The 19553-nt window shown below is 40.9% G+C and overlaps 1 protein-coding gene across 2 annotated transcripts in view; it reads right to left on the reverse strand.

The window, feature by feature from the left end:
• The window catches only part of SNX7 (sorting nexin 7), a 127319-nt gene extending 118632 nt beyond the window's left edge, over positions 1 to 8687 (reverse strand). For both annotated transcript variants that reach the window (XM_068965294.1, XM_068965293.1), the window contains exon 1: positions 8508 to 8687. In XM_068965294.1, coding sequence (XP_068821395.1) covers positions 8508 to 8687 — 180 coding nt within the window. The remainder of the gene's footprint in view (positions 1 to 8507) is intronic.
• Positions 8688 to 19553: the final 10866 nt, after the last annotated feature.

Below are 19553 nucleotides of genomic sequence, written 5' to 3' on the forward strand. Positions count from 1 at the left end.
TGTTGACTGTATAGAGCTTCTCCACCTTTGGCTGCAAAGAATATAATCAATCTGATTTCGGTGTTGACCATCTGGTGATGTCCATGTGTAGAGTGTTCTCTTGTGTTGTTGGAAGAGGGTGTTTGCTACGACCAGTGCATTTTCTTGGCAAAACTCTATTACTCATTCAGGTTTAACCTAAATCAAATCCCTTATGACCATACAGTGGAAGTGAGAAATAGATTTAAGGAATAGATCTGATAGACAGAGTGCCTGATGAACTATGGACGGAGGTTCACGACATTGTCCAGGAGACAGGAATCAAGACCATCCCCAAGAAAAAGAAATGCAAAAAAGCAAAATGGCTGCCTGAGAAGGCCTTACAAATAGCTGTGAAAAGAAGGGAAGTGAAAAGGAACGGAAAAATGGGAAGATACACCCATATGAATGCAGAGTTCCAAAGAATAGCAAGGAGAAATAAGAAAACCTTCCTCAGCAATCAATGCAACGAAATAGAGGAAAACAATAGAATGGGAAAGACAAGATCTCTTCAAGAATTAGACATACCAAGGGAACATTTCATGCAAAGATGGGCTCGATAAACGACAGAAATGCTATGGACCTACCAGAAGCAGAAGATATTAAGAAGAGGTAGCAAGAATACACAGAACTGTACAAAAAAGATCTTCACGACCCAGATAATCATGATGGTGTGATCACTCACCTAGAACCAGACATCCTGGAATGTGAAGTCAGGTGGGCCTTGGAAAGCATCACTAGGAACAAAGCTAGTGGATATGATGGAATTCCAGTTAAGCTATTTTAAATCCTGAAAGATGATGCTATGAAAGTGCTGCACTCATTATGCCAACAAATTTGGAAATCTCAGCAGTGGCCACAGGACTGGAAAAGGTCAGTTTTTCATTCCAATCCCAAAGAAAGGCACTGCCAAAGAATGCTCAACTACCACGCAATTGCATTCATCTCACATGCTAGTAAGGTAATTCTCGAAGCCAGGATTCAGCAATACATCAACCGTGAACTTCCAGATGTTCAAGCTGGTATTAGAAAAAGGCAGAGGAACCAGAGATCAATTTGCCAACATCTGCTAGATCATCGAAAAAGCAATAGATTTCCAGAAAAACATCTATTTCTGCTTTATTGACTATGCCAAAGCCTTTGACTGTGTGGATCACAATAAACTGTGGAAAATTCTGAAAGAGATGGGAATACCAGACCACCTGACCTGCCTCTTGAGAAACCTGTATGCAGGTCAGGAAGCAACAGTTAGAACTGGACATGGAACAGACTGGTTTCAAATAGGAAAAGGAGTATGTCAAGGCTGTATATTGTCACCCTGCTTATTAAAAAATTATATGCAAAGTACATCATGAGAAACCCTGGGCTGGAAGAAACACTAGCTGGAATCAAGATTGCTGGGAGAAATAGCAATAACCTCAGATATGCAGATGACACCACCCTTATGGCAGAAAGTGAAGAAGAACTAAACAGCCTCTTGATGAAAGTGAAAAATGAGAGTGAAAATTGGCTTAAAGCTCAACATTCAGAAAACAAAGATCATGGCATCTGGTCCCATCACTTCACAGGAAATAGATGGGGAAATAGTGGAAACAGTGGCTGACATTTTTCTGGGCTCCAAAATCACTGCAGATGATGATTGCAGCCATAACATTAAAAGATGTTTAATCCTTGCAAGGAGAGTTATGACCAATCTAAACAGTATATGAAAAAGCAGAGACATTACTTTGCCAACAAAGGTCTGTCTAGTCAAGGGTATGGTTTTTCTAGCAGTCATGTGAGGATGTGAGGGTTGGACTATAAAGAAAGCGAAGCAATGAAAAACTGATGCTTTTGAACTGTGGTGTTGGAGAAGACTCTTGACTGTCTCTTGGACTGCAAGGAGATCCAACCAGTCCATCCTAAAGGAGATCAGTCCTGGGTGTTCATTGGAAGGACTGATGTTGAAGCTGAAACTCCAATACTTTGCCCACCTGATGTGAAGAGCTGACTCACTGGAAAAGACCTTGATGCTGGGGAAATTGAGGACAGGAGAAGAAGGGACGACAGAGGATGAGATGGCTGGATGGCATCACCGACTCAATGCACATTGGTTTGAGTGGACTCTGGGAGTTGGTCATGGACAGGGAGGTCTGGCGTGCTGCAGTTCATGGGGTCGCAAAGAGTCGTACAGGACTGAACGACTGAACTGAACTCTCATCACTTTTATTCAACACAGTATAGAGAGTCTTAGCCACAGCCATCAGACAAAGGGAGGTAAAAAGAATTACAAATTGAAAAGGAAGAAGTAAAACCTATCACTGTTTGCAGATGACATGACACTATAAAAATAGAAAAAAAAAAAATACTCCACCAAAAAAACTATCAGAATACATGAATTCATTAAAGCTGCAGGATACAAAAATCAACATACAGAAATTTGTTGTGTTTTTATACACTAATATCAACTGTCAGAGAAATAAGAATATAATTCCACTTAAAATAACTTCAAAGAAAAAATACCAAGGAATAAATTTAAACTAATAAGGTAAAAGATCTATACTTTAAAAACTATAAGATACTTATAAAAGAAATTGAAGAAAATACAAATAAATGGAAAGATATACCATGTTCATGGAATGAAAGAATTAATATTGTTAAAATGTCCATATTACCCAAAGCAATCTACAGATTCAATACAAGCCCTACCAAAATATGAATGGCATTTTTCACAGAAGTAGAACAAATAATCCGAAAATTTGTGTGGAACCACAGAAGACCTTGAATAATCAATGTGATCTTAAGAAAGAAGAACAGGGGAGGGAAGAGGGAGGGGGGTTCAGGATTGGGAACATGTGTACACCTGTGGCAGATTCATTCCGACGTATGGCAAAACCAATACAATGTTGTAAAGTAAATAAATAAAATAAAATCTGAAAATAAAATAAAATGAAAAACATAAAAAAAAAAGAACAATGTGAGCAGTATCATGTTCCCTGGCTTCAAACTATGCTAAAAAACTATAGTAAACAAACAGTATGGTACTGGCACAGAAACAGATACACAGATCAATGAAACCAGACAGAAAGCCCAGAAATAAACCCATGCTTGTATAGCCAATTAATTTATGAAAAGTGGTACAAGAATATATAGTAGGGAAAAGACAGTGTGTTCAATAGATGGTGATGGGAAACCTGGACAGCGACATGCAGAAGACTGAAACTGAACCATTTTCTTATACTAAAAAAAAAGAAGTAAACTCAAAATGGATTAAAGACTTAGATGTAACATCTGAAACCATAAACTCCTAAAAGAAAACAAAGGCAGCTGCTCTTTAACCTTGGTCTTAGCAATATCTAAGAATTTATCTCTTCAGGCAAGAGTACCAAAAGCAAAATTAAAACAAATGGAACTATATCAAGCTAAGAAGCTTTTGCATAGCAAAGAAAGCCATCAACAAATGAAAAGGCAACCTACTGAATGGAAGAAGTTATCTGCAAGTGATATATCTGATAAGGGTGTTATATCCAAAATATATAAGGAACTCCTTCAAGTCAATATAAAATGAACAGCCATTAAAAAGAATACATTTGAATCAGTTCTAAGGAGGTGGATGAAACTGGAGCCGATTATACAGAGTGAAGTAAGCCAGAAAGAAAAACACCAATATAGTATACTAACACATATATATGGAATTTAGAAAGATGGTAATGATAACCTGTATGTGAGACAACAAAAGAGACACAGATGTATAGAATGGACTTTTGGACTCTGAGGGAGAAGGAGAGGGTGGGATGATTTGGGAGAATGGCATTGAAACATGTATACTATCATGTAAGAAAGGAATCGCCAGTCTATGTTCAATACAGGATACAGGATGCTTGGGGCTGGTGCACGGGGATGATCCAGAGAGATGATATGAGATGGGAGGTGGGAGGGGGGTTCAGGATTGGGAACTCTTGTATACCCGTGGCGGATTCATATAAATGTATGGCAAAAACCAATACAGTATTGTAAAGTAAAATAAAGTAAAAATAAAAATTTTAAAAATAAAATAAATAAAATGAATAATCACAAAAAAGAAAATAAGCAAAACAAAAGAAACAACCCAATTTAAAAATGAGTAGAAGACCTGAATAGACAGTTTTCTAAGGAAGACATAAAGATGGTCAGAAGACAAAGGAAAAGAATGTTCAATGTCACTAATCACTAGGGCAATGCAAATCCAAATCATAATATGGCAGATATCACCTCATACCTGTCTGAATGGTTTTTAGAAAATGAACAACAAAAAACAAGTGTTGATAAAAATTTGGAGAAAAGGAAACCCTCATGCACTATTGGTGGGAATGTAAATTGATGCAGTCACTATGGAAAACAGTATGAAGGTTTTTCAAAAAATTAAGAATGATCATAGTATCTAGCAATCCCACTTCTGAGTATTTGTCTGAAGAAATGAAAACACTAATTTGAAAAGATATACACACCTCTATGTATTTTTGGGCTTCCAAGGTTGTGCTAGTGATAAAAATTATGCCTGCCAATGTAGGAGACATAAGAGGTGTGGGTTCGATCCCTGGGTTAGGAAAATCCCCTGGAGAAGGGAATGGCAAACCACTTCAGTATTCTTGCCTGGAGAATCCCAAGGACAGAGGAGCCTGGTGGGCTATGGTCCACAGGGTCACAAAGTGTTGGACACAACTAAAGCAACTTAGCATGCATGCATGCACCCCAGTGCTCACTTGCTTCCCTAGTGGCTCAGACAGTAAAGAATCTGTCAGTGCAGTGTCAGAATCTCCTGCAGGGCAGGTGACCCAAGTTTGATTCCTGGGTCAGGAAGATCCTTTGGAGCAGGGAATGGCTATCCACTCCCATGTTCTTACCCAGAAAATTCCATGGACAGGGGAGCTTGGCAGGTTACAGTCCATGGGTTTGCAAAGAGTGGCACACAACTGAGCAACTAACACTTTCACTACTCTTTTTTCATTTTCACAGTAGCATCATTTGCAACAGCCAGGTTATGGAAGCAATCTAAGTGTCCATCAGTAGATGAACAGACAAAGAAGATACTGTGTATATATGCACACAACTGAATATTACTCAGCCATAAAAAAGAATAAAATGTTGCCACCTGCAACAACATGGATGGACCTAGAGAGTATTATGAAGTGAAATAACTCAGACAAATGTTTTATCATTTCATTCATATGTAGAATATAAAAAACAGAACAAATGAACAAATAAAAACAGAAACAAGATCCACAGATACAAACTAGTAGTTTGGAAGAGGGAAGAAGGAATAGGTTAAAGGGATTAAAAAGTGCAAACTTTCAGTTATAAAGCAACTAAAGTCACAGGTATGTAACGTACATGTAGAGAATATAGTCGATAATACTGCAGTAAATTTATGATGGTTACTAGATTTATCATGGTAATCAATTCATAATGCATACAAATGTCAAATCATTACATCATACAGCAGAAAGTACTATACTATTGTATATCAACTCTACTTCCATTCTAGAAAGATTAAAAGAAAAAGCACCTGGACAGGGGTATGGTATATATACTCATAAATAATCTAAGGAAATAAGAGATACAATTGTAAATATAAACTGAATATGAAAACTGTCAGTCTCAAAGTTCTCAAGGGTAAAGTTAGTACACTTCAAAAGCAATAGTTGATACCAGCTTAAGGTTTGCTGGACAGTGGTAGGGTTCTACAGAGACGCAGGCTAAAAAGGGAGAAGTAGGAGAAGGCAATGGCACCCCACTCCAGTACTCTTGCCTGGAAAATCCCATGGACAGAGGAGCCTGGTAGGCTGCAGTCCATGGGGTCGCTAAGAAACGGACAGGACTGAACGACTTCACTTTCACTTTTCACTTTCATGCATTGGAGAAGGAAATGGCAACCCACTCCAATATTCTTGCCTAGAAAATCCCAGGGATGGGGGAGCCTGGTGGGCTGCCGTCTATGGGGTCGCACAGAGCTGGACACGACTGAAGCAACTTAGCAGCAGCAGAGAGAGCAGGCCAAATGAAGATGAGTTTCTTAAATCTGCTTGTCGAACTGCAGTTAATGGCTGCAAAATCCAACTTACTAAAATATAATCAAGCAGGATTCATATGCTTGGATCCATCCTGCTTGCTAGTGTTGTATTGGAGCGTATAAAAGTCAAGGCTGGCTTCTATAGAAGAGATACAGTAAAGATACAATATTGCACCTTACTAAATGCACTGCTTAATAAAGCAGTGGTTAAGTATGTTGCTGAAACTTAAATTCTTTTAAAACAGAATACACAATTACAAAACAAAATTAGGTGGAAAAACAACTGTTTTATTTGGAATGAGAAAAGAAAGCTCAACAGCTGATTGGAGTCTCAGAGTTCTAGATTCCTTTCTTCTGAGATGGCTTTAAGCAATTCACCAGAAATGCTTACTTAGGAATGCTTCTGGCCCCCAGCATCCTGTATCATGCATCAAAACTGGACTGGTGATTCCTTTCACATATAGGATGCTCGGGGCTGGTGCACTGGGACGACCCAGAGGGATAGGATGGAAAGGGAGGTGGGAGGGGGGTTCAGGATGGGGAACACATGCATACCTGTGGCAGATTCATGTCAATGTATGGTAAAACCAATACAATACTGTAAAGTAATTAGCCTCCAATTAAAATAAATAAATTTATATTTTTTTAAAAATGAAAGAAATGCTTCTGGCTACAACCTATCATTCCTTTCCCACCTAGAACCTGTGCTACTCCCAGTATCTTACATTTTCCAGAGACCTAGGCAAACAAACAGCCCAAACTCAAATTTCATTAGCTTCATCTAAGATCAGCCTCAGACCACAAGAGGCTCATTAAAACAGTGATTCTTGGCGGAGGCCAGGACACTTAGAATCTGGGGAAAGAGAAAGCACGTGACATTTAAACCACCCCAGATGATCCTGATACGCACTTGCCACTCTCTACATACTCCCTGTACACATCCTCCCCACCCCAAGCTTCCCAGTGCAGAGCCCCAAAGGCTAACGCTCATAGTGTGGCGGTTCCAGTGGTAAACAATCTTCCTGCCAAAGCAAGAGACACAGGTTCGATCCCTGAGTCAGGACTGGAGAGGGAAATGGCAACCCACTCCAGTTTTCTTGCCTGGGAAACCCCATGGACAGAGAAGCCTGGTGGGCTACAATCCACCAGGTCCCAAAGAGTCAGATATGACTTAGTGACTAAACAACAATGGTATCTTAGAAGGCAATAAGAACTGATCAACTGTCCTTGATCTGAACATAAAGTATGTGTGGAACAACAACAAAAAAGTCAGTGTAAACTTTTTACACGTAAACAAAAAATAATTCCACTGTTTTACAATTTAAACACACTGAAAGGTCACGTGATTTCATCAAGCCTATAAACCAGATACTCTGTCTGAACTTCCCCAATACACCTGTGCCTACCACTTCACTTAATCCTAAAGGGAAAAATGGGGGGTGGGGAGTTTTGCATATTCTTCTGTGGGGTCTGAGTATGCTTGTCCACTTTATAACTTCTCTCCCAGAATAAAGCAGTGGTGAAGTCTGTTGCTGTCCTTAACACCTCAAGGTAACACTTACCTACTGCACAGGCTTCTTAGTAATGAAATACAATGTTCCCATCTCAACTCTTCTGCCAGCAGCAACTGAGAGAAGCTGCAGTGGCATTGCATGGCCTCCCAAGAATGGTATTTTTCTTTTCCAAAACAAAATTACAGCCATCAGCCTACAGGCACCACAAGTCTGCCAGTGACCGAGTCAATTTCTCTCCAACTATCCTGAAAGTTTAGAGGACCCTTTGGTCTCTAGGTTTCCCTGGGTTAGGTTTAAAAATGAAAGCGCCGGTGGTGAGTTGGGTGGCAGGAGCTAATATTTAAAAAATCCTGAGCTCCGCAGCGCAGGAGCTTCCTAGTTGGACACACGAATTGTTTTCTCCTGAAGAGGGATTTCCCAACGCCTCTTCCCACTAGACTTAAGACTTACCTCCGGCGTCACCCAAGTCTCCAATCCAAAACCAGCAACGACACTAAATCGAGAATAATTTCCCTAGACTCGGGTGATTTCGCTCCCAGGGTTCAAGGCTGGCTGCGCCCTAAAAGAAGCTGCCAGGGGCGGGGGCACTTTCGGGCTACCGCCTCCCGGGTTCCAGCACTGCCCCTGGAAATATCCGCGTCAGAGAAGGAAAGAGGAGAAAAGTGGGAAATGGCACAACTTTGCAGACTCCACGAAGCCATGGCCCTGCCGAACGCAAGGTCAAAGTGCAGAAGAGTGAACTGCTGCAATTCGGGACGTGCTGGGAGTCAGCCCCGGGGGCGGCGAGCAGCCAGGCAGGATCAGGCGGCCTGGGAAGACCCATCCACCCTCGGCTCCGAGCCTCCGGCGGGGCCGGGGGAGCGCGCTAGGGCGGCCGCCGCACGGCGGGGCCAACTCCGGGAGTTGACTTGGAACTTTCCCGGGACGCGCCGCCGCGCAGCCCTCACCTTACTGAACACCTCCAGGTCGTCCTCGTCCTCGTCCAGATCCAGCACCTCGGCCTGCAGCAGGGCGGAGGAGCTGATGCTGCCGGGGAGGGGGGCGTCACCCCCCGGGCTCTCCCCGCCGGCGCCCCCAGCCGGGAGGCCCCAGGAGCGCGCCTGAGACGCCCGGTACTCGCCCTCCATCCCGCGAGTGCGCGCCGGTCCGGCCGTCGCCGCCAGCCCGGCTTCCCCGAGCTTGCCCATTGGCTCCCGCGCATCCTGCGCCTCCCCGGCCGGCCCCGCTCCAGCCCCACGTCCGCTGCGCAGACGCGGAACTGGGAGCTAACGCCCGGCCTGGGCTCGTCCCCCACCTGGCTTGGGGCCTGCCGGAGGCGATGGAGTGGGACTCTGGGGCTCTGGCTAGGGTGGGGCCTGGCACGCGGTCCCCTGAAGGTAGGGAGTGGGACCTGGCTGCAGGGCTACCCTGCGAAGGCTTCTATGGGGACGGGGGTCTGGGCAGAAGCGACAGAGCGAACCGTGAACTTCAGAGGATCCACAGCGGGGCTGGAAAGCAGTCGACCCATCTCGCCAAGAGGAAAAAACCAATAGTGTATTTCCTGTAGTTTAATGGTTGCTTTTTTTCCCCCGGTTGTGGTTTTCGAGTCCGTCTTTTACTAAGGCTAATGCAAAAACTCTTCTGTTTTGTAATTGATTTTTGACCCAGTGACCAGACAGTGTGGTCATTTCACTATCAAGCCAGGGAAGTTGGATTTTAAAACTATTTTCAGCCACTTTCAAATGTATCTTTACTCCTGGAAGTCTTTCTGAAATCAGTGAGCAAGAATGTTACTAAGGGTCAAGGACAGCAAGCATGACTGGACGTTGCCATTGAGAAATAGTCTTCAGTCTTTACACTGCCGATGCAAAGCTGTAACTGTTTAGTTGTTCGCTACTTAGTATTAATATTAAAAGTAATTTTAAAAAGAAATTCCAAAAATAAAGGAAAATTGAAAGTAAATCGATATATTTGGAACTATTTTCAGGTTTTATTACTTACCTCCGCCCAAATCTTTTCTCCCATCAGCCAGGAAAGAATAGCTAAGAAGTTTGCACATAGAGCAGAGGCTAATTCAAACTTGGTTTCTAAAATGTCTGCGGCAAAATGTTCAGCCTAATGTTTAACATGTTTCACTTCAGAAAAAAATTTAGATGTGTAAGAGAATTTCTTTCTGATTAGAAGACAAGCCCTTAGTAATATGTGCCTCTTAACCAGTCATATTGGTTTCAGTTCACAAACACACTAATTCAATCAAGCATGTCTCCCTGCTGGTTGAATATCCAAGCTCCTTCCTATGCTTTATGGTTCCTGTACCCAAAATGCCATCTCCTGCCCATCCTTCAGGAGTTAACTGTAATCCCATGTCTTTGAGGAAGATTTTCTGATTGACACAGTCTGTTCCCAATTTAGCATTTACTTTTATTTCATGTAATAGATTGCATTTATTTCATGTAAATGTCTTACATTCTTTATTAAATTATATCATTTTAAGATTAGAGATCACATTATTTATTAATAAATCACAGTAGCAGATGTACTCATTCAAAATGGCTCTCTGCTAAGAGAATACAAAGGATACAAGTTATTAAAAGACCTTTTCCTCTCTAAGTTCACACTGGCTAGTGAGAAAGATTCAAGTTTTTCAAATTGCAGTCTGAACCAGGAAATTCTTAAGGATACTGAGACTCTGAGAATTGCCAGAAAGCATAGAAACAAGCTCAGAAAATGGACACACAAACCAAGCTTGTATCACAGCCAAACTCATACCATGGAACTAATAGAGCAGACATTGCCACCACCAGTACTGAGCATCAGATATCACACCCCCTCCGCATACTGCCACTGACAGTGATATCACTGAGCTCCAGGTGCTGATCCCACATCAGTACCACAGCTGTCTCTGCGAACTTCCTTTGCTGTTACACCACAAAAGTGCCCAAAGTTTCTGTTTAACAGAAAGTCCTGTTTCTCTGTTAATTATTCTACTTTCAAAACCCCGAAAGGGGGTTAAAAGACAAATTAGACATTTAAAAGACTAATTAGGTTGCTAAGCATATTAAGTCCAGATTGATACTGGTCAGCCAAAAAAAAAAAAAAAAGAAGAAGAAAAGAAAGAAGAACAGAAAAAAAATCCCTACTGTAACTCATTCCTTTGGCCACCCAACAGTAAAATCACAATTCCTCACATACTTTATTTTTCCCCCAATTTCTTCTAACTATACTTCAGCTATGCTTCAAACTCCTGGGAATATAGTCCCCGGCTCCCCAAAGGAGGAAAATCCAAACCTGCTCACATCTGGGGTAGCTCTAAGTCTAAAGGGCTTCCCAGGTGGCGCAGTGGTAAAGAATCCACCTGCCAATGCAGGAAACACAAGGTTTGATCCCTGGGTAGGGAAGAGGTCCTGGAGAAGGAAATGCCAACTCACTCCAGTATTCTTGCTGGAAAATCCCAAGGAAAGAGGAGTCGGGTGGTTTAAAGTCCATGGAGTCACAAAGAGTTGGACACCACTGAGCGCGCGCGTGCGCGCACACACACACACACACACACACACACACACACACACATGCTTCTAACATATCTTTTTCTCCTGTGGTTCTGCTGTAACTGTTGATATTTTGTACTTGATGAACTACATTTCAGAGTTTAATTACCAACATGCCATGCTTATGTATTCAATGGTATGAAAAATGCTAAATTGCCACATAGCAGTCCCAATTTCCCATTAAATAGGGTCATCACTAAGTCCTTTAATGGAAGAGTTCTTAGTTGGGTACTAAATTCTCTCAATCACTATAATACAAAACCTTAAATACAGATATAGTATTAAGAGATGTCCTACCCAGTTTTGTCCCTTGGTTTTGGGACTCTTATTCTGGTTAATATATATTAATTTTTGGTTCTGAGAACATACATCTTGTCAGAAAGTTCCCTCTTTCTCATATTTTCCAGGTAGGCTCTCCTGAGACCATAATTGCCTGTTAATATGCCATTCAACCATTCATAAAGTCAGCTGTTTCTGATAATGAGACCCATGATAAGACAGGTCACCCCATGATCATTGCTTGTTTTGCTGGAGGTGATTTAATTGATCAGGAAAAAATGTGATATGCAAAATCTGATGGGAAATAAACCAGTCAGTAAGTTCATGGATGACTGTGTTGGGAGAAAAGCAGGAGAAGCAAACCCAGTGTATCTTTTCCACAAAGGACAAATAATGCGTTCTGCTAGATCTTGGGGCATCAGGAGGACCAGGAGTAGTAGCTGCCATGGCAAGTTGAGGTTTAATAACTTACCCAAGGTAAATAACAACTGGTAAATAAGACTCGCTGAAAGAAAGTGTTATGCATGTTGCCTTAAAAAATAAAGGAGAGGACTTATAAGGATATTAGGGGACTGTTGGTACTTGGATTGTAGCAAAATATATAACTCTACAATCCTTCCGCTAAATATCCTGACAAACTATAACAAGAACCTTTTTAAATGCACGGATGAGCTTTCAAGGAAGTAATTGACTTCTAGCATGGAGAAACAAAGAAAGCTGAAGTAGAGAATGAGACTAAACATTTGAATGATACTCTGCCAGCTCCCAAGGGTGGAGTGGTAGGACTGGCCTAAAGAATCTAAAAGTATGAGTCTGAATTGTCATGAGAGAATAATGGAAATGGAAATTTGTGAAGTATTCTCTCAATAACAAAACTCTTCTGGATCAACCTAGGCTCACAGTGGGAGAGACCTCTCCCCTCAAAATCCTGACTATGGTTCAGGAAGCCACAGTTCAAAAACTACAAGAAAGGCTGGTTGAGTAATATATCCCTGGGATCTCTGGCACAATCAAATGCAAAATCTCTTTTCAGTTCACTTCTGGCAGAGCCACTTCAGAAAAGCAATACTGCAGATTAGACCATAATCCAAATGAAATACATGGAAGGAAGTGATCTACCATGACCAGGGTTACCATACAAAACAGGATTAGAGCTTCCCAGGTGGCACAATGGTGAAGAATCCACTTGCCAGTGTAGGAGATACAAAAGATATGGGTTCGATCCCTGGGTCAGAAAGATCCTCTGGAGTAGGAAATAGCAACCTGCTCCAGTAGTCTTGTCCAGAAAGTTCCATGGACAGAGGAGCCTGGAGGGTTACAGTCTATGGAGTCACAAAAAGTTAGATGGGACTGAGCACTGAGCACATACACCCATTAAAATAATTAAAGGATTAGAGCCCCAAAGAACTTTAAACAATACACCAAAAATAAATAAATAGAATAAATAAAAAGAATAAAAATAACTACAGGATGCTACCAAAAAAAACTAAAAATCCAAGAATGAAAAACAATTACCATGAACTGATGGTTGATTTCTTTGCCTGTTCACTTCAAACTGACTCTTGTTGCCTGCTTTGTAATAATGGTGTGTGCGTGCTGAGTTGCTTCAGTTACGTCCGACTCCTTGTGACCCCAGGGACTATAGCCCACCAGACTCTTCAGTCCATAGGATTCTCCAAGCAAGAATGCTGGAGTGAGTTGCCATGCCCTCCTCCAGGAGATCTTCCAGAACCTGGGATTGAACTTGTGTCTCTTATGTCTCCTGCATTGGTGGGTGGCTTCTTGAAAGCTCAGTTGGTAAAGAATCCTCCTGCAATGGAGGAGACCTGGGTTCAATCCCTGGGTTGGGAAGATCTTCTGGAGAAGGGAAAGGCTACCTACTCCACTATTCTGGCCCAGAGAATTCCATGGACAGTGTAGTCCATGGGGTCACAAAAAGTTGGAAACAACTGAGCGACTTTCACTTTTACTTTCTTTACCACTAACGCCACCTGGGAAGCCCCCATAATAATGGTGTTGGGCCTTACAAATATCTCTACTTTGCACCCTAGCATAATGTTAAGCTTTGTCAGTAGAGGGCTTGGAAGGACACTAGAGGAGAAAGTGTTTTCCTTTCCTGTTTTGGGTGCGCTCTCTTAGCTAGTGTCCTGCAGAAAGCTTTTTTCCTCCTTTGTTCAGCCCCTGCATAGTTTCTAGAATGTGAAGTTCCTGCAGGACACAGTTTCACTGTGTTTGCTCAGATGCATGCAGCTGCAGAGGCAGAGTCTAGAAATCCAGATACTGTGGCAGTCTCAGCCCAGATTGCTACACCCCATATCCCCTCCGTAGTCCCAGCCATGGATGCGCATCAGGTGCACTGGAGGTCAGCCATTCCCTAACCTTTGTTCTGCACAGCCAGCCCGGAACTGACCCAGTCCGTGCTGTACATGGAAGTGCATTTACCTCCAGGAGACCGGGACCTACAAGCCCCTGGCTGACAGTGTCTAGTAGTTTTTCCTGGTGCCTAACAAGTTCTGAGGCTCAGCACCTCCCAGAGGCTGGACTTCCAACAGGTTCCACTAATGAATGAATTCACTGACTTACCATTCAGGAAACCAAGATGGTATTCTTTCTGATGACATCTGCATCTCAACCACAGCAACAAGGCTTTTTCTTAGGTACTTATTTCAGCCATAGGTGTAGAGACCACGTCTTATATCTGCTATTCCTAGATTCTTTAGAATTCTTTTTAACTCTCAGTAGCCAATTCCTCCTTACTCCAATCCCCTGTTTATAAAGCTTTATGTTAAATTTTCCCTGTTCAAATGACTCTATGGTGTTATTTCCTTACTGGACACCGAACAATGCAAGAATGATTCCAGAGGAAAAAAAGAAAAATAACCTGCAAAGATGGCATTCCGAATTTCTTCTTAGAAAGAAGAAAACCCCTGAGCCTGGTTTGCAGACAGGTATGTATTAATTTATGGGTAGTTGCAAATGGTTTGGTTGGACTGGTCAGGGATTTGGAAGGACCAATATTGGAAAACTGATGGAAAGTAAGCTTAGGGAAGAATAAGTACATGGATGGACTTTAGAATGGGCACAGACTGTGGAGGTATTAGTGAATGTGAAATGTCCGCCAGAGGACCAGTACTGCAGAGGAGGTTCTTAGTGATCAGGTGAACAAAATGATCAACTCTGGGGATGTCAGTCATCCTTTCCTGCTAGCTGTCACATCCCTTGTTTAATGGGCCCATGAACTAAGTGATTGTGGTGGCAGAGATGGAATCAACGCACAGGCTCGATCGTTGTTCTTCTGAGAATCAGGTCTATGGAGCTCCTCATGTAGCCGTTCTGGAAGTTGTTGCTAATGCTCACTTTTTGTAAATAAAAACCATCTAGAAAATTGCTCAGAGCTACAGCAGTTTTTACTTCCTTTCATTATGATGCTGAGTTTGAAAGATACAATTTTTGTAATGTGGCATGATCCCAGGGAAATCTTTCATTTATTTTTCTTAAAATTGCATTTTTGTTTCAAAAAGAACTTGTCAAGAAATTTCCTTAGCATCAGAACTTAGTATCAACACTTTGGCTTGGGGAAATATTTTTAAATGATCTACATTAGATACAGTTTCTGAAAATTAAAGAGTGTTTGAAAAATTAACTCTTTAATATACCTGGGCTGTGAAAAATGATGATGTCAAATAAATGCATAAAACAGGGATAAATAAATAAATACACGAAAACTCTCACATTTAATAGCTCTAGGAAAAAGAGAAAAAATTGCAGTGAATTATTAATATTCTTTGAGAACAGAAGCAACAGTATTGAATATTTATAAGTGTTAAACAACAATTTTAACCTTGACCTTATCTTTTTGAAAAAAAATTGCAGTTATTATCATGAGACTGAATATTGCTTTAAATATGTTATATAAATGTTTGATCTTATGTGGTAGAACTATTTTTTTTTTAAAGATAAGAAGAATTTTATGTGTAGAAGTCTCAGATAAGAATATTTCTCTTTTGAATGGTTGTATCAAAAAAATGATTTAATAGTGACAATACTGGTGAATGCTCTAACCACATACTCTCTGAAGGCAGAAACCTCGGCACATAGTCTTTCATATGAATCTAGAGAGTATTTGTTGGCTGGGTGAACCTGCATATCAAAAGCCGTTGAGGCATAGGGCATGGGAATAGAGCGTACTCCTCCCATTCTTGGTGATGCCGTCCACTTAGCTCTCTATCTCTTCCCTAAAGACATAATGATTTTGGCTTTAGGTCTACAGTTTTTCCTTATATTCAAAATCCTATAGTCATCCTGAGCGAATGTGTTCTTCATGATTATTTCTAAGTTCTCTATCTTCTATAACACTGAAGATTTTCTGACCATTTCAACTCAATTATTTTGTCAGAAAAATGTATATATATATATATATGAATGGACTTTAAGTATTTAAAAAGACAACATAATAATTTAAAAAATAGATAAAGTTCATTTTTAATCTATGTAATTATCTAAGATCTTGAAGGTTTTTTTAATTTTTCAAACTTTGTTGTTTAGAGAGTTTTGGCTCAATTTGATAGTAATTAGAAAAAAGAAACCTAGAAATAATTGGCAAATAAAAATTTTACGTATATAATATGAGCTGAATTGCCTTTCTCCAAAAATCCATACATTGAAGCCCAAATCCCCAGTATGACAATATTTGGAAATAGAGCCTATCAAGAACTAATATAGGTTAAATGAGGTCACAAGGGTAGGGCCCTAATCCTATAAGACTGATGTCCTTATAATAAAAGTCCTTATAGTAAAGAGACCCCAAATGATTGTCTGTGTCCTCCTGTGCACAGAGGAAAGACCTTGTTTGAGTACAATGAAAAGATGGCTCTCTGTAATCTGGGCACAGAGATCTAATAAGAAGCTTGCCCTGACAGCACCTTTATCTTGGACTTCTGGCCTTAGAACCACGAGAAAATACAAATCTGATATTTAAGTCATCCAGTCTGTGGTATTTTGCTATAGCAGGCTGAGATGATTAATGCGATACATTTTGACCCAGAAATTCCAGTTAAGTCTTTTCTTTAGATAAAAACACAGAGACACATACAGGTATGCTCATTATATAATTTTTATAATTGAAAAGAATTGGAAGTAATCTGAGTAACCTTCTTCTGTGTTGTATATTATGGATCAGCTCACTCACATTTTGTTTACCTCCTATTCTTTGAAATCAGAAAGCTAACTAGACACTACTGCAGCTAGAGCTTTGAGTGCAAATTGGGTTCATTACTTAGATGTGTTCACATGGGGTTTGGAAGTGAGGTGGACACCATCTTTCTGCTTTTACTTGGTAATTTCTAAAAGGAAGTGAGGCAGTGAAAATGTACAGGTTTTGGGCTTTGCTGTTGTTGTTTGACTGACTGTCCCTACAGCAGTATTATTTCAGGATCCATTCCCTGGCTTCCTGGGTGTTGAGAAAGCTGGGGTGGAAGCAGTAGAAACCGTGTTGGCAAACTGATTTTGGTACAGCTTCAGAAGTGGTCTCAAGGCAGTGTCTACCTTAGTTGGTCAATTTCATATTGTTTTGGAAAACATTTCTGAAATACCTGATGAGAACTTTCTCTTTTTCGCTTTTCTAATAGTTTTGTAAGCCCCGATTCCCTGTATGTTATTTGTACATGCTTAATATACATATAGCTATTTGTCTCCTGTACTGAACCCTGACTGATGCACATCCAATAAGGAAATGATTCAATAAATTATGATATATTCATGTAATTAAATGATCTACAGTAGTTAAAGGAATGAACAGCAGCTTCATTTATCAACAAAGTCAGATATGACAGTTAAATAAAACATCAAATGAAAACAGCAAGTAGCAGTACAAACAACAGTTTAGTCACTCTGTCGTGTCCTACTCTTTGCAACCCCATGAACCACAGCACACCAGGCCTCCCTGTCCATCACCAACCCCCGAAGCCTACCCAAACTCATGTCCATTGAGTTGGTCATGCCATCCAACCATCTCATCCTCTGTCATCCCCTTCTCCTCCTGCCCTCAATCTTTCCCAGCATCAGAGTATTTTCAACTGAGTCAGCTCTTCACATCAGGTGGCCAGAGTACTGGAGTTTCACCTTCAGCATCAGTCCTTCCGATGAATATTCAGGACTGATTTCCTTTAGGATGGACTGGTTGGATCTCCTTGCAGTCCAAGGGACTCTCAGGAGTCTTCTCCAACACCACAGTTCAAAAGCATCAATTCTTATGTGCTCAGCTTTCTTTACAGTCCAACTCTCACATCCATACATGACTGCTGGAAAAACCATAGCCTTGACTAGATGGACCTTTGCTGACGAAGTGATGTCTCTGTTATTTAATATTCTGTCTATGTTGGTCATAACTTTCCTTCCAAGGAGCAAGCATCTTCTAATTTCATGGCTGCAGTCACCATCTGCAGTGATTTGGGAGCCCCCCAAAATAAAGTCTCTCACTGTTTCCACTGTTTACCCATCTATTTGCCATGAAGTGGTGGGACTGGATGCCATGATCTTAGTTTTCTGAATGTTGAACTTTAAGCCAACATTTTCACTCTCCTCTTTCACTTTCGTCAAGAGGCTCTTTAGTTCTTCACTTTCTGCCACAAGGGTGGTATCATCTGCATATCTGAGCTTATTGCTGTTTCTCCCGGCAATCTTGATTCCAGCTTGTGCTTCATCCAGCCCAGAGTTTCTCATGATGTACTGTGCATGTAAGTTAAATAAGCAGGGTGACAATATACAGTCTTGACGTACTCCTTTTCCTATTTAGAACCAGTCTGCTGTTCCATGTCCAGTTCTATCTGTTGCTTCCTGACCTGCATATAGATTTCTCAAGAGGCAGGTCAGGTGTTCTGGTATTCCCATCTCTTGAAGAATTTTCCACAGTTTAGTGTGATCTACACAGTCAAAGGCTTTGGCATAGTCAATAAAGCAGAAGTAGATATTTTTCTGGAACTCTCATGCTTTTTAGTAGTAAATCTATATAGATATACACAAGTCAATATATGTTGTATGGGTACTTATGTATGTATGTGAAATAAACATGAAACCAAGATCATGATTCACCTTTCTGGAGAGGAGGAGAGGATGTGAGTGGCCAAAGGTGATTTAACCTTTATTTAAATGCATGTAAGAATTTAGGCTTTTCTCCAAAATTTAAAGCAGAATGACTTCATGTTTTCATGCTTTATAAAGAATTAATTTTTTCAAAACAAGTAACATGATTGAAGTATAGTTGATTTACAATGCTATGTTAGTGTCAGGTATACAACAAAGTAATTTAGATGTATATATAGATATATCTATATGTATATATAAAACCTTTTACAGATTCTTTTTTTCCATTATAGGTTATTACAAGATATTTAATGTAGTTCCCTGTGCTATACAATAAATCCTTGTTGGTTACTTATTTTATGTATAGAAACGTGTATCTCTTAATCCCAAACTCCCAATTTTTCCCTTTCTCCTTTCCCCTAAAATATTTAATTTTTTAAAAAGCTTCTCTGCTACCGAAAACACTGTGCTTTAAACATTGTGCTTCCCGAATACAATCTTCTATTATTCTAGCTTATTCTTTCTACTATCTCATGACCATTATTATGTCTCACTGAACCATCAGGATAGTCATCTCTTTACTTCTCTCTCATATATCATCATTCAGCTTAGATTTCCTGATCCTTTATTTCTGTTATTCTAGCAATCTGTCCTCTTGTCCCCTTTTTCTTCTTTTGTATGTGCCTCTAATACAACCTGGAGCGCTGCAGTCCATGGCGTCACAGAGTCAGACACGACTGAGCGACTTAACAACTTACACCTTCACCAGGTGACGCTAGTGACAAAGAACCCCCCTGCTGCTTCTCTGGTGGCTCAGATGGTAAAGAATCTGCTTGCAATGCGGGAGACCTGGGTTCCATCCCTGGTTTGGGAAGATCCTCTGGAGCAAGACACGGCAACCCCACTCCAGTATTCTTGCCTAGAGAATCCCCATGGACAGAGGATCCTGGGGGGCTACAGTCCCGGGAGTCACAAAGAGTCGGACACAACTGAGCGACTAAGCACAGCACAGCACAAACAAAGCAGGAGACACAGGAGAGAAGGGTTTCATCCTTGGGTTGGGAGGATCCCCTGGAGGAGGGCATGGCAACCCACTCCAGTATTCTTGCC

This window comes from Capricornis sumatraensis, chromosome 2 (assembly GCF_032405125.1).
Source record: "Capricornis sumatraensis isolate serow.1 chromosome 2, serow.2, whole genome shotgun sequence".
NCBI classification, from domain to species: Eukaryota; Metazoa; Chordata; class Mammalia; order Artiodactyla; family Bovidae; genus Capricornis; species Capricornis sumatraensis.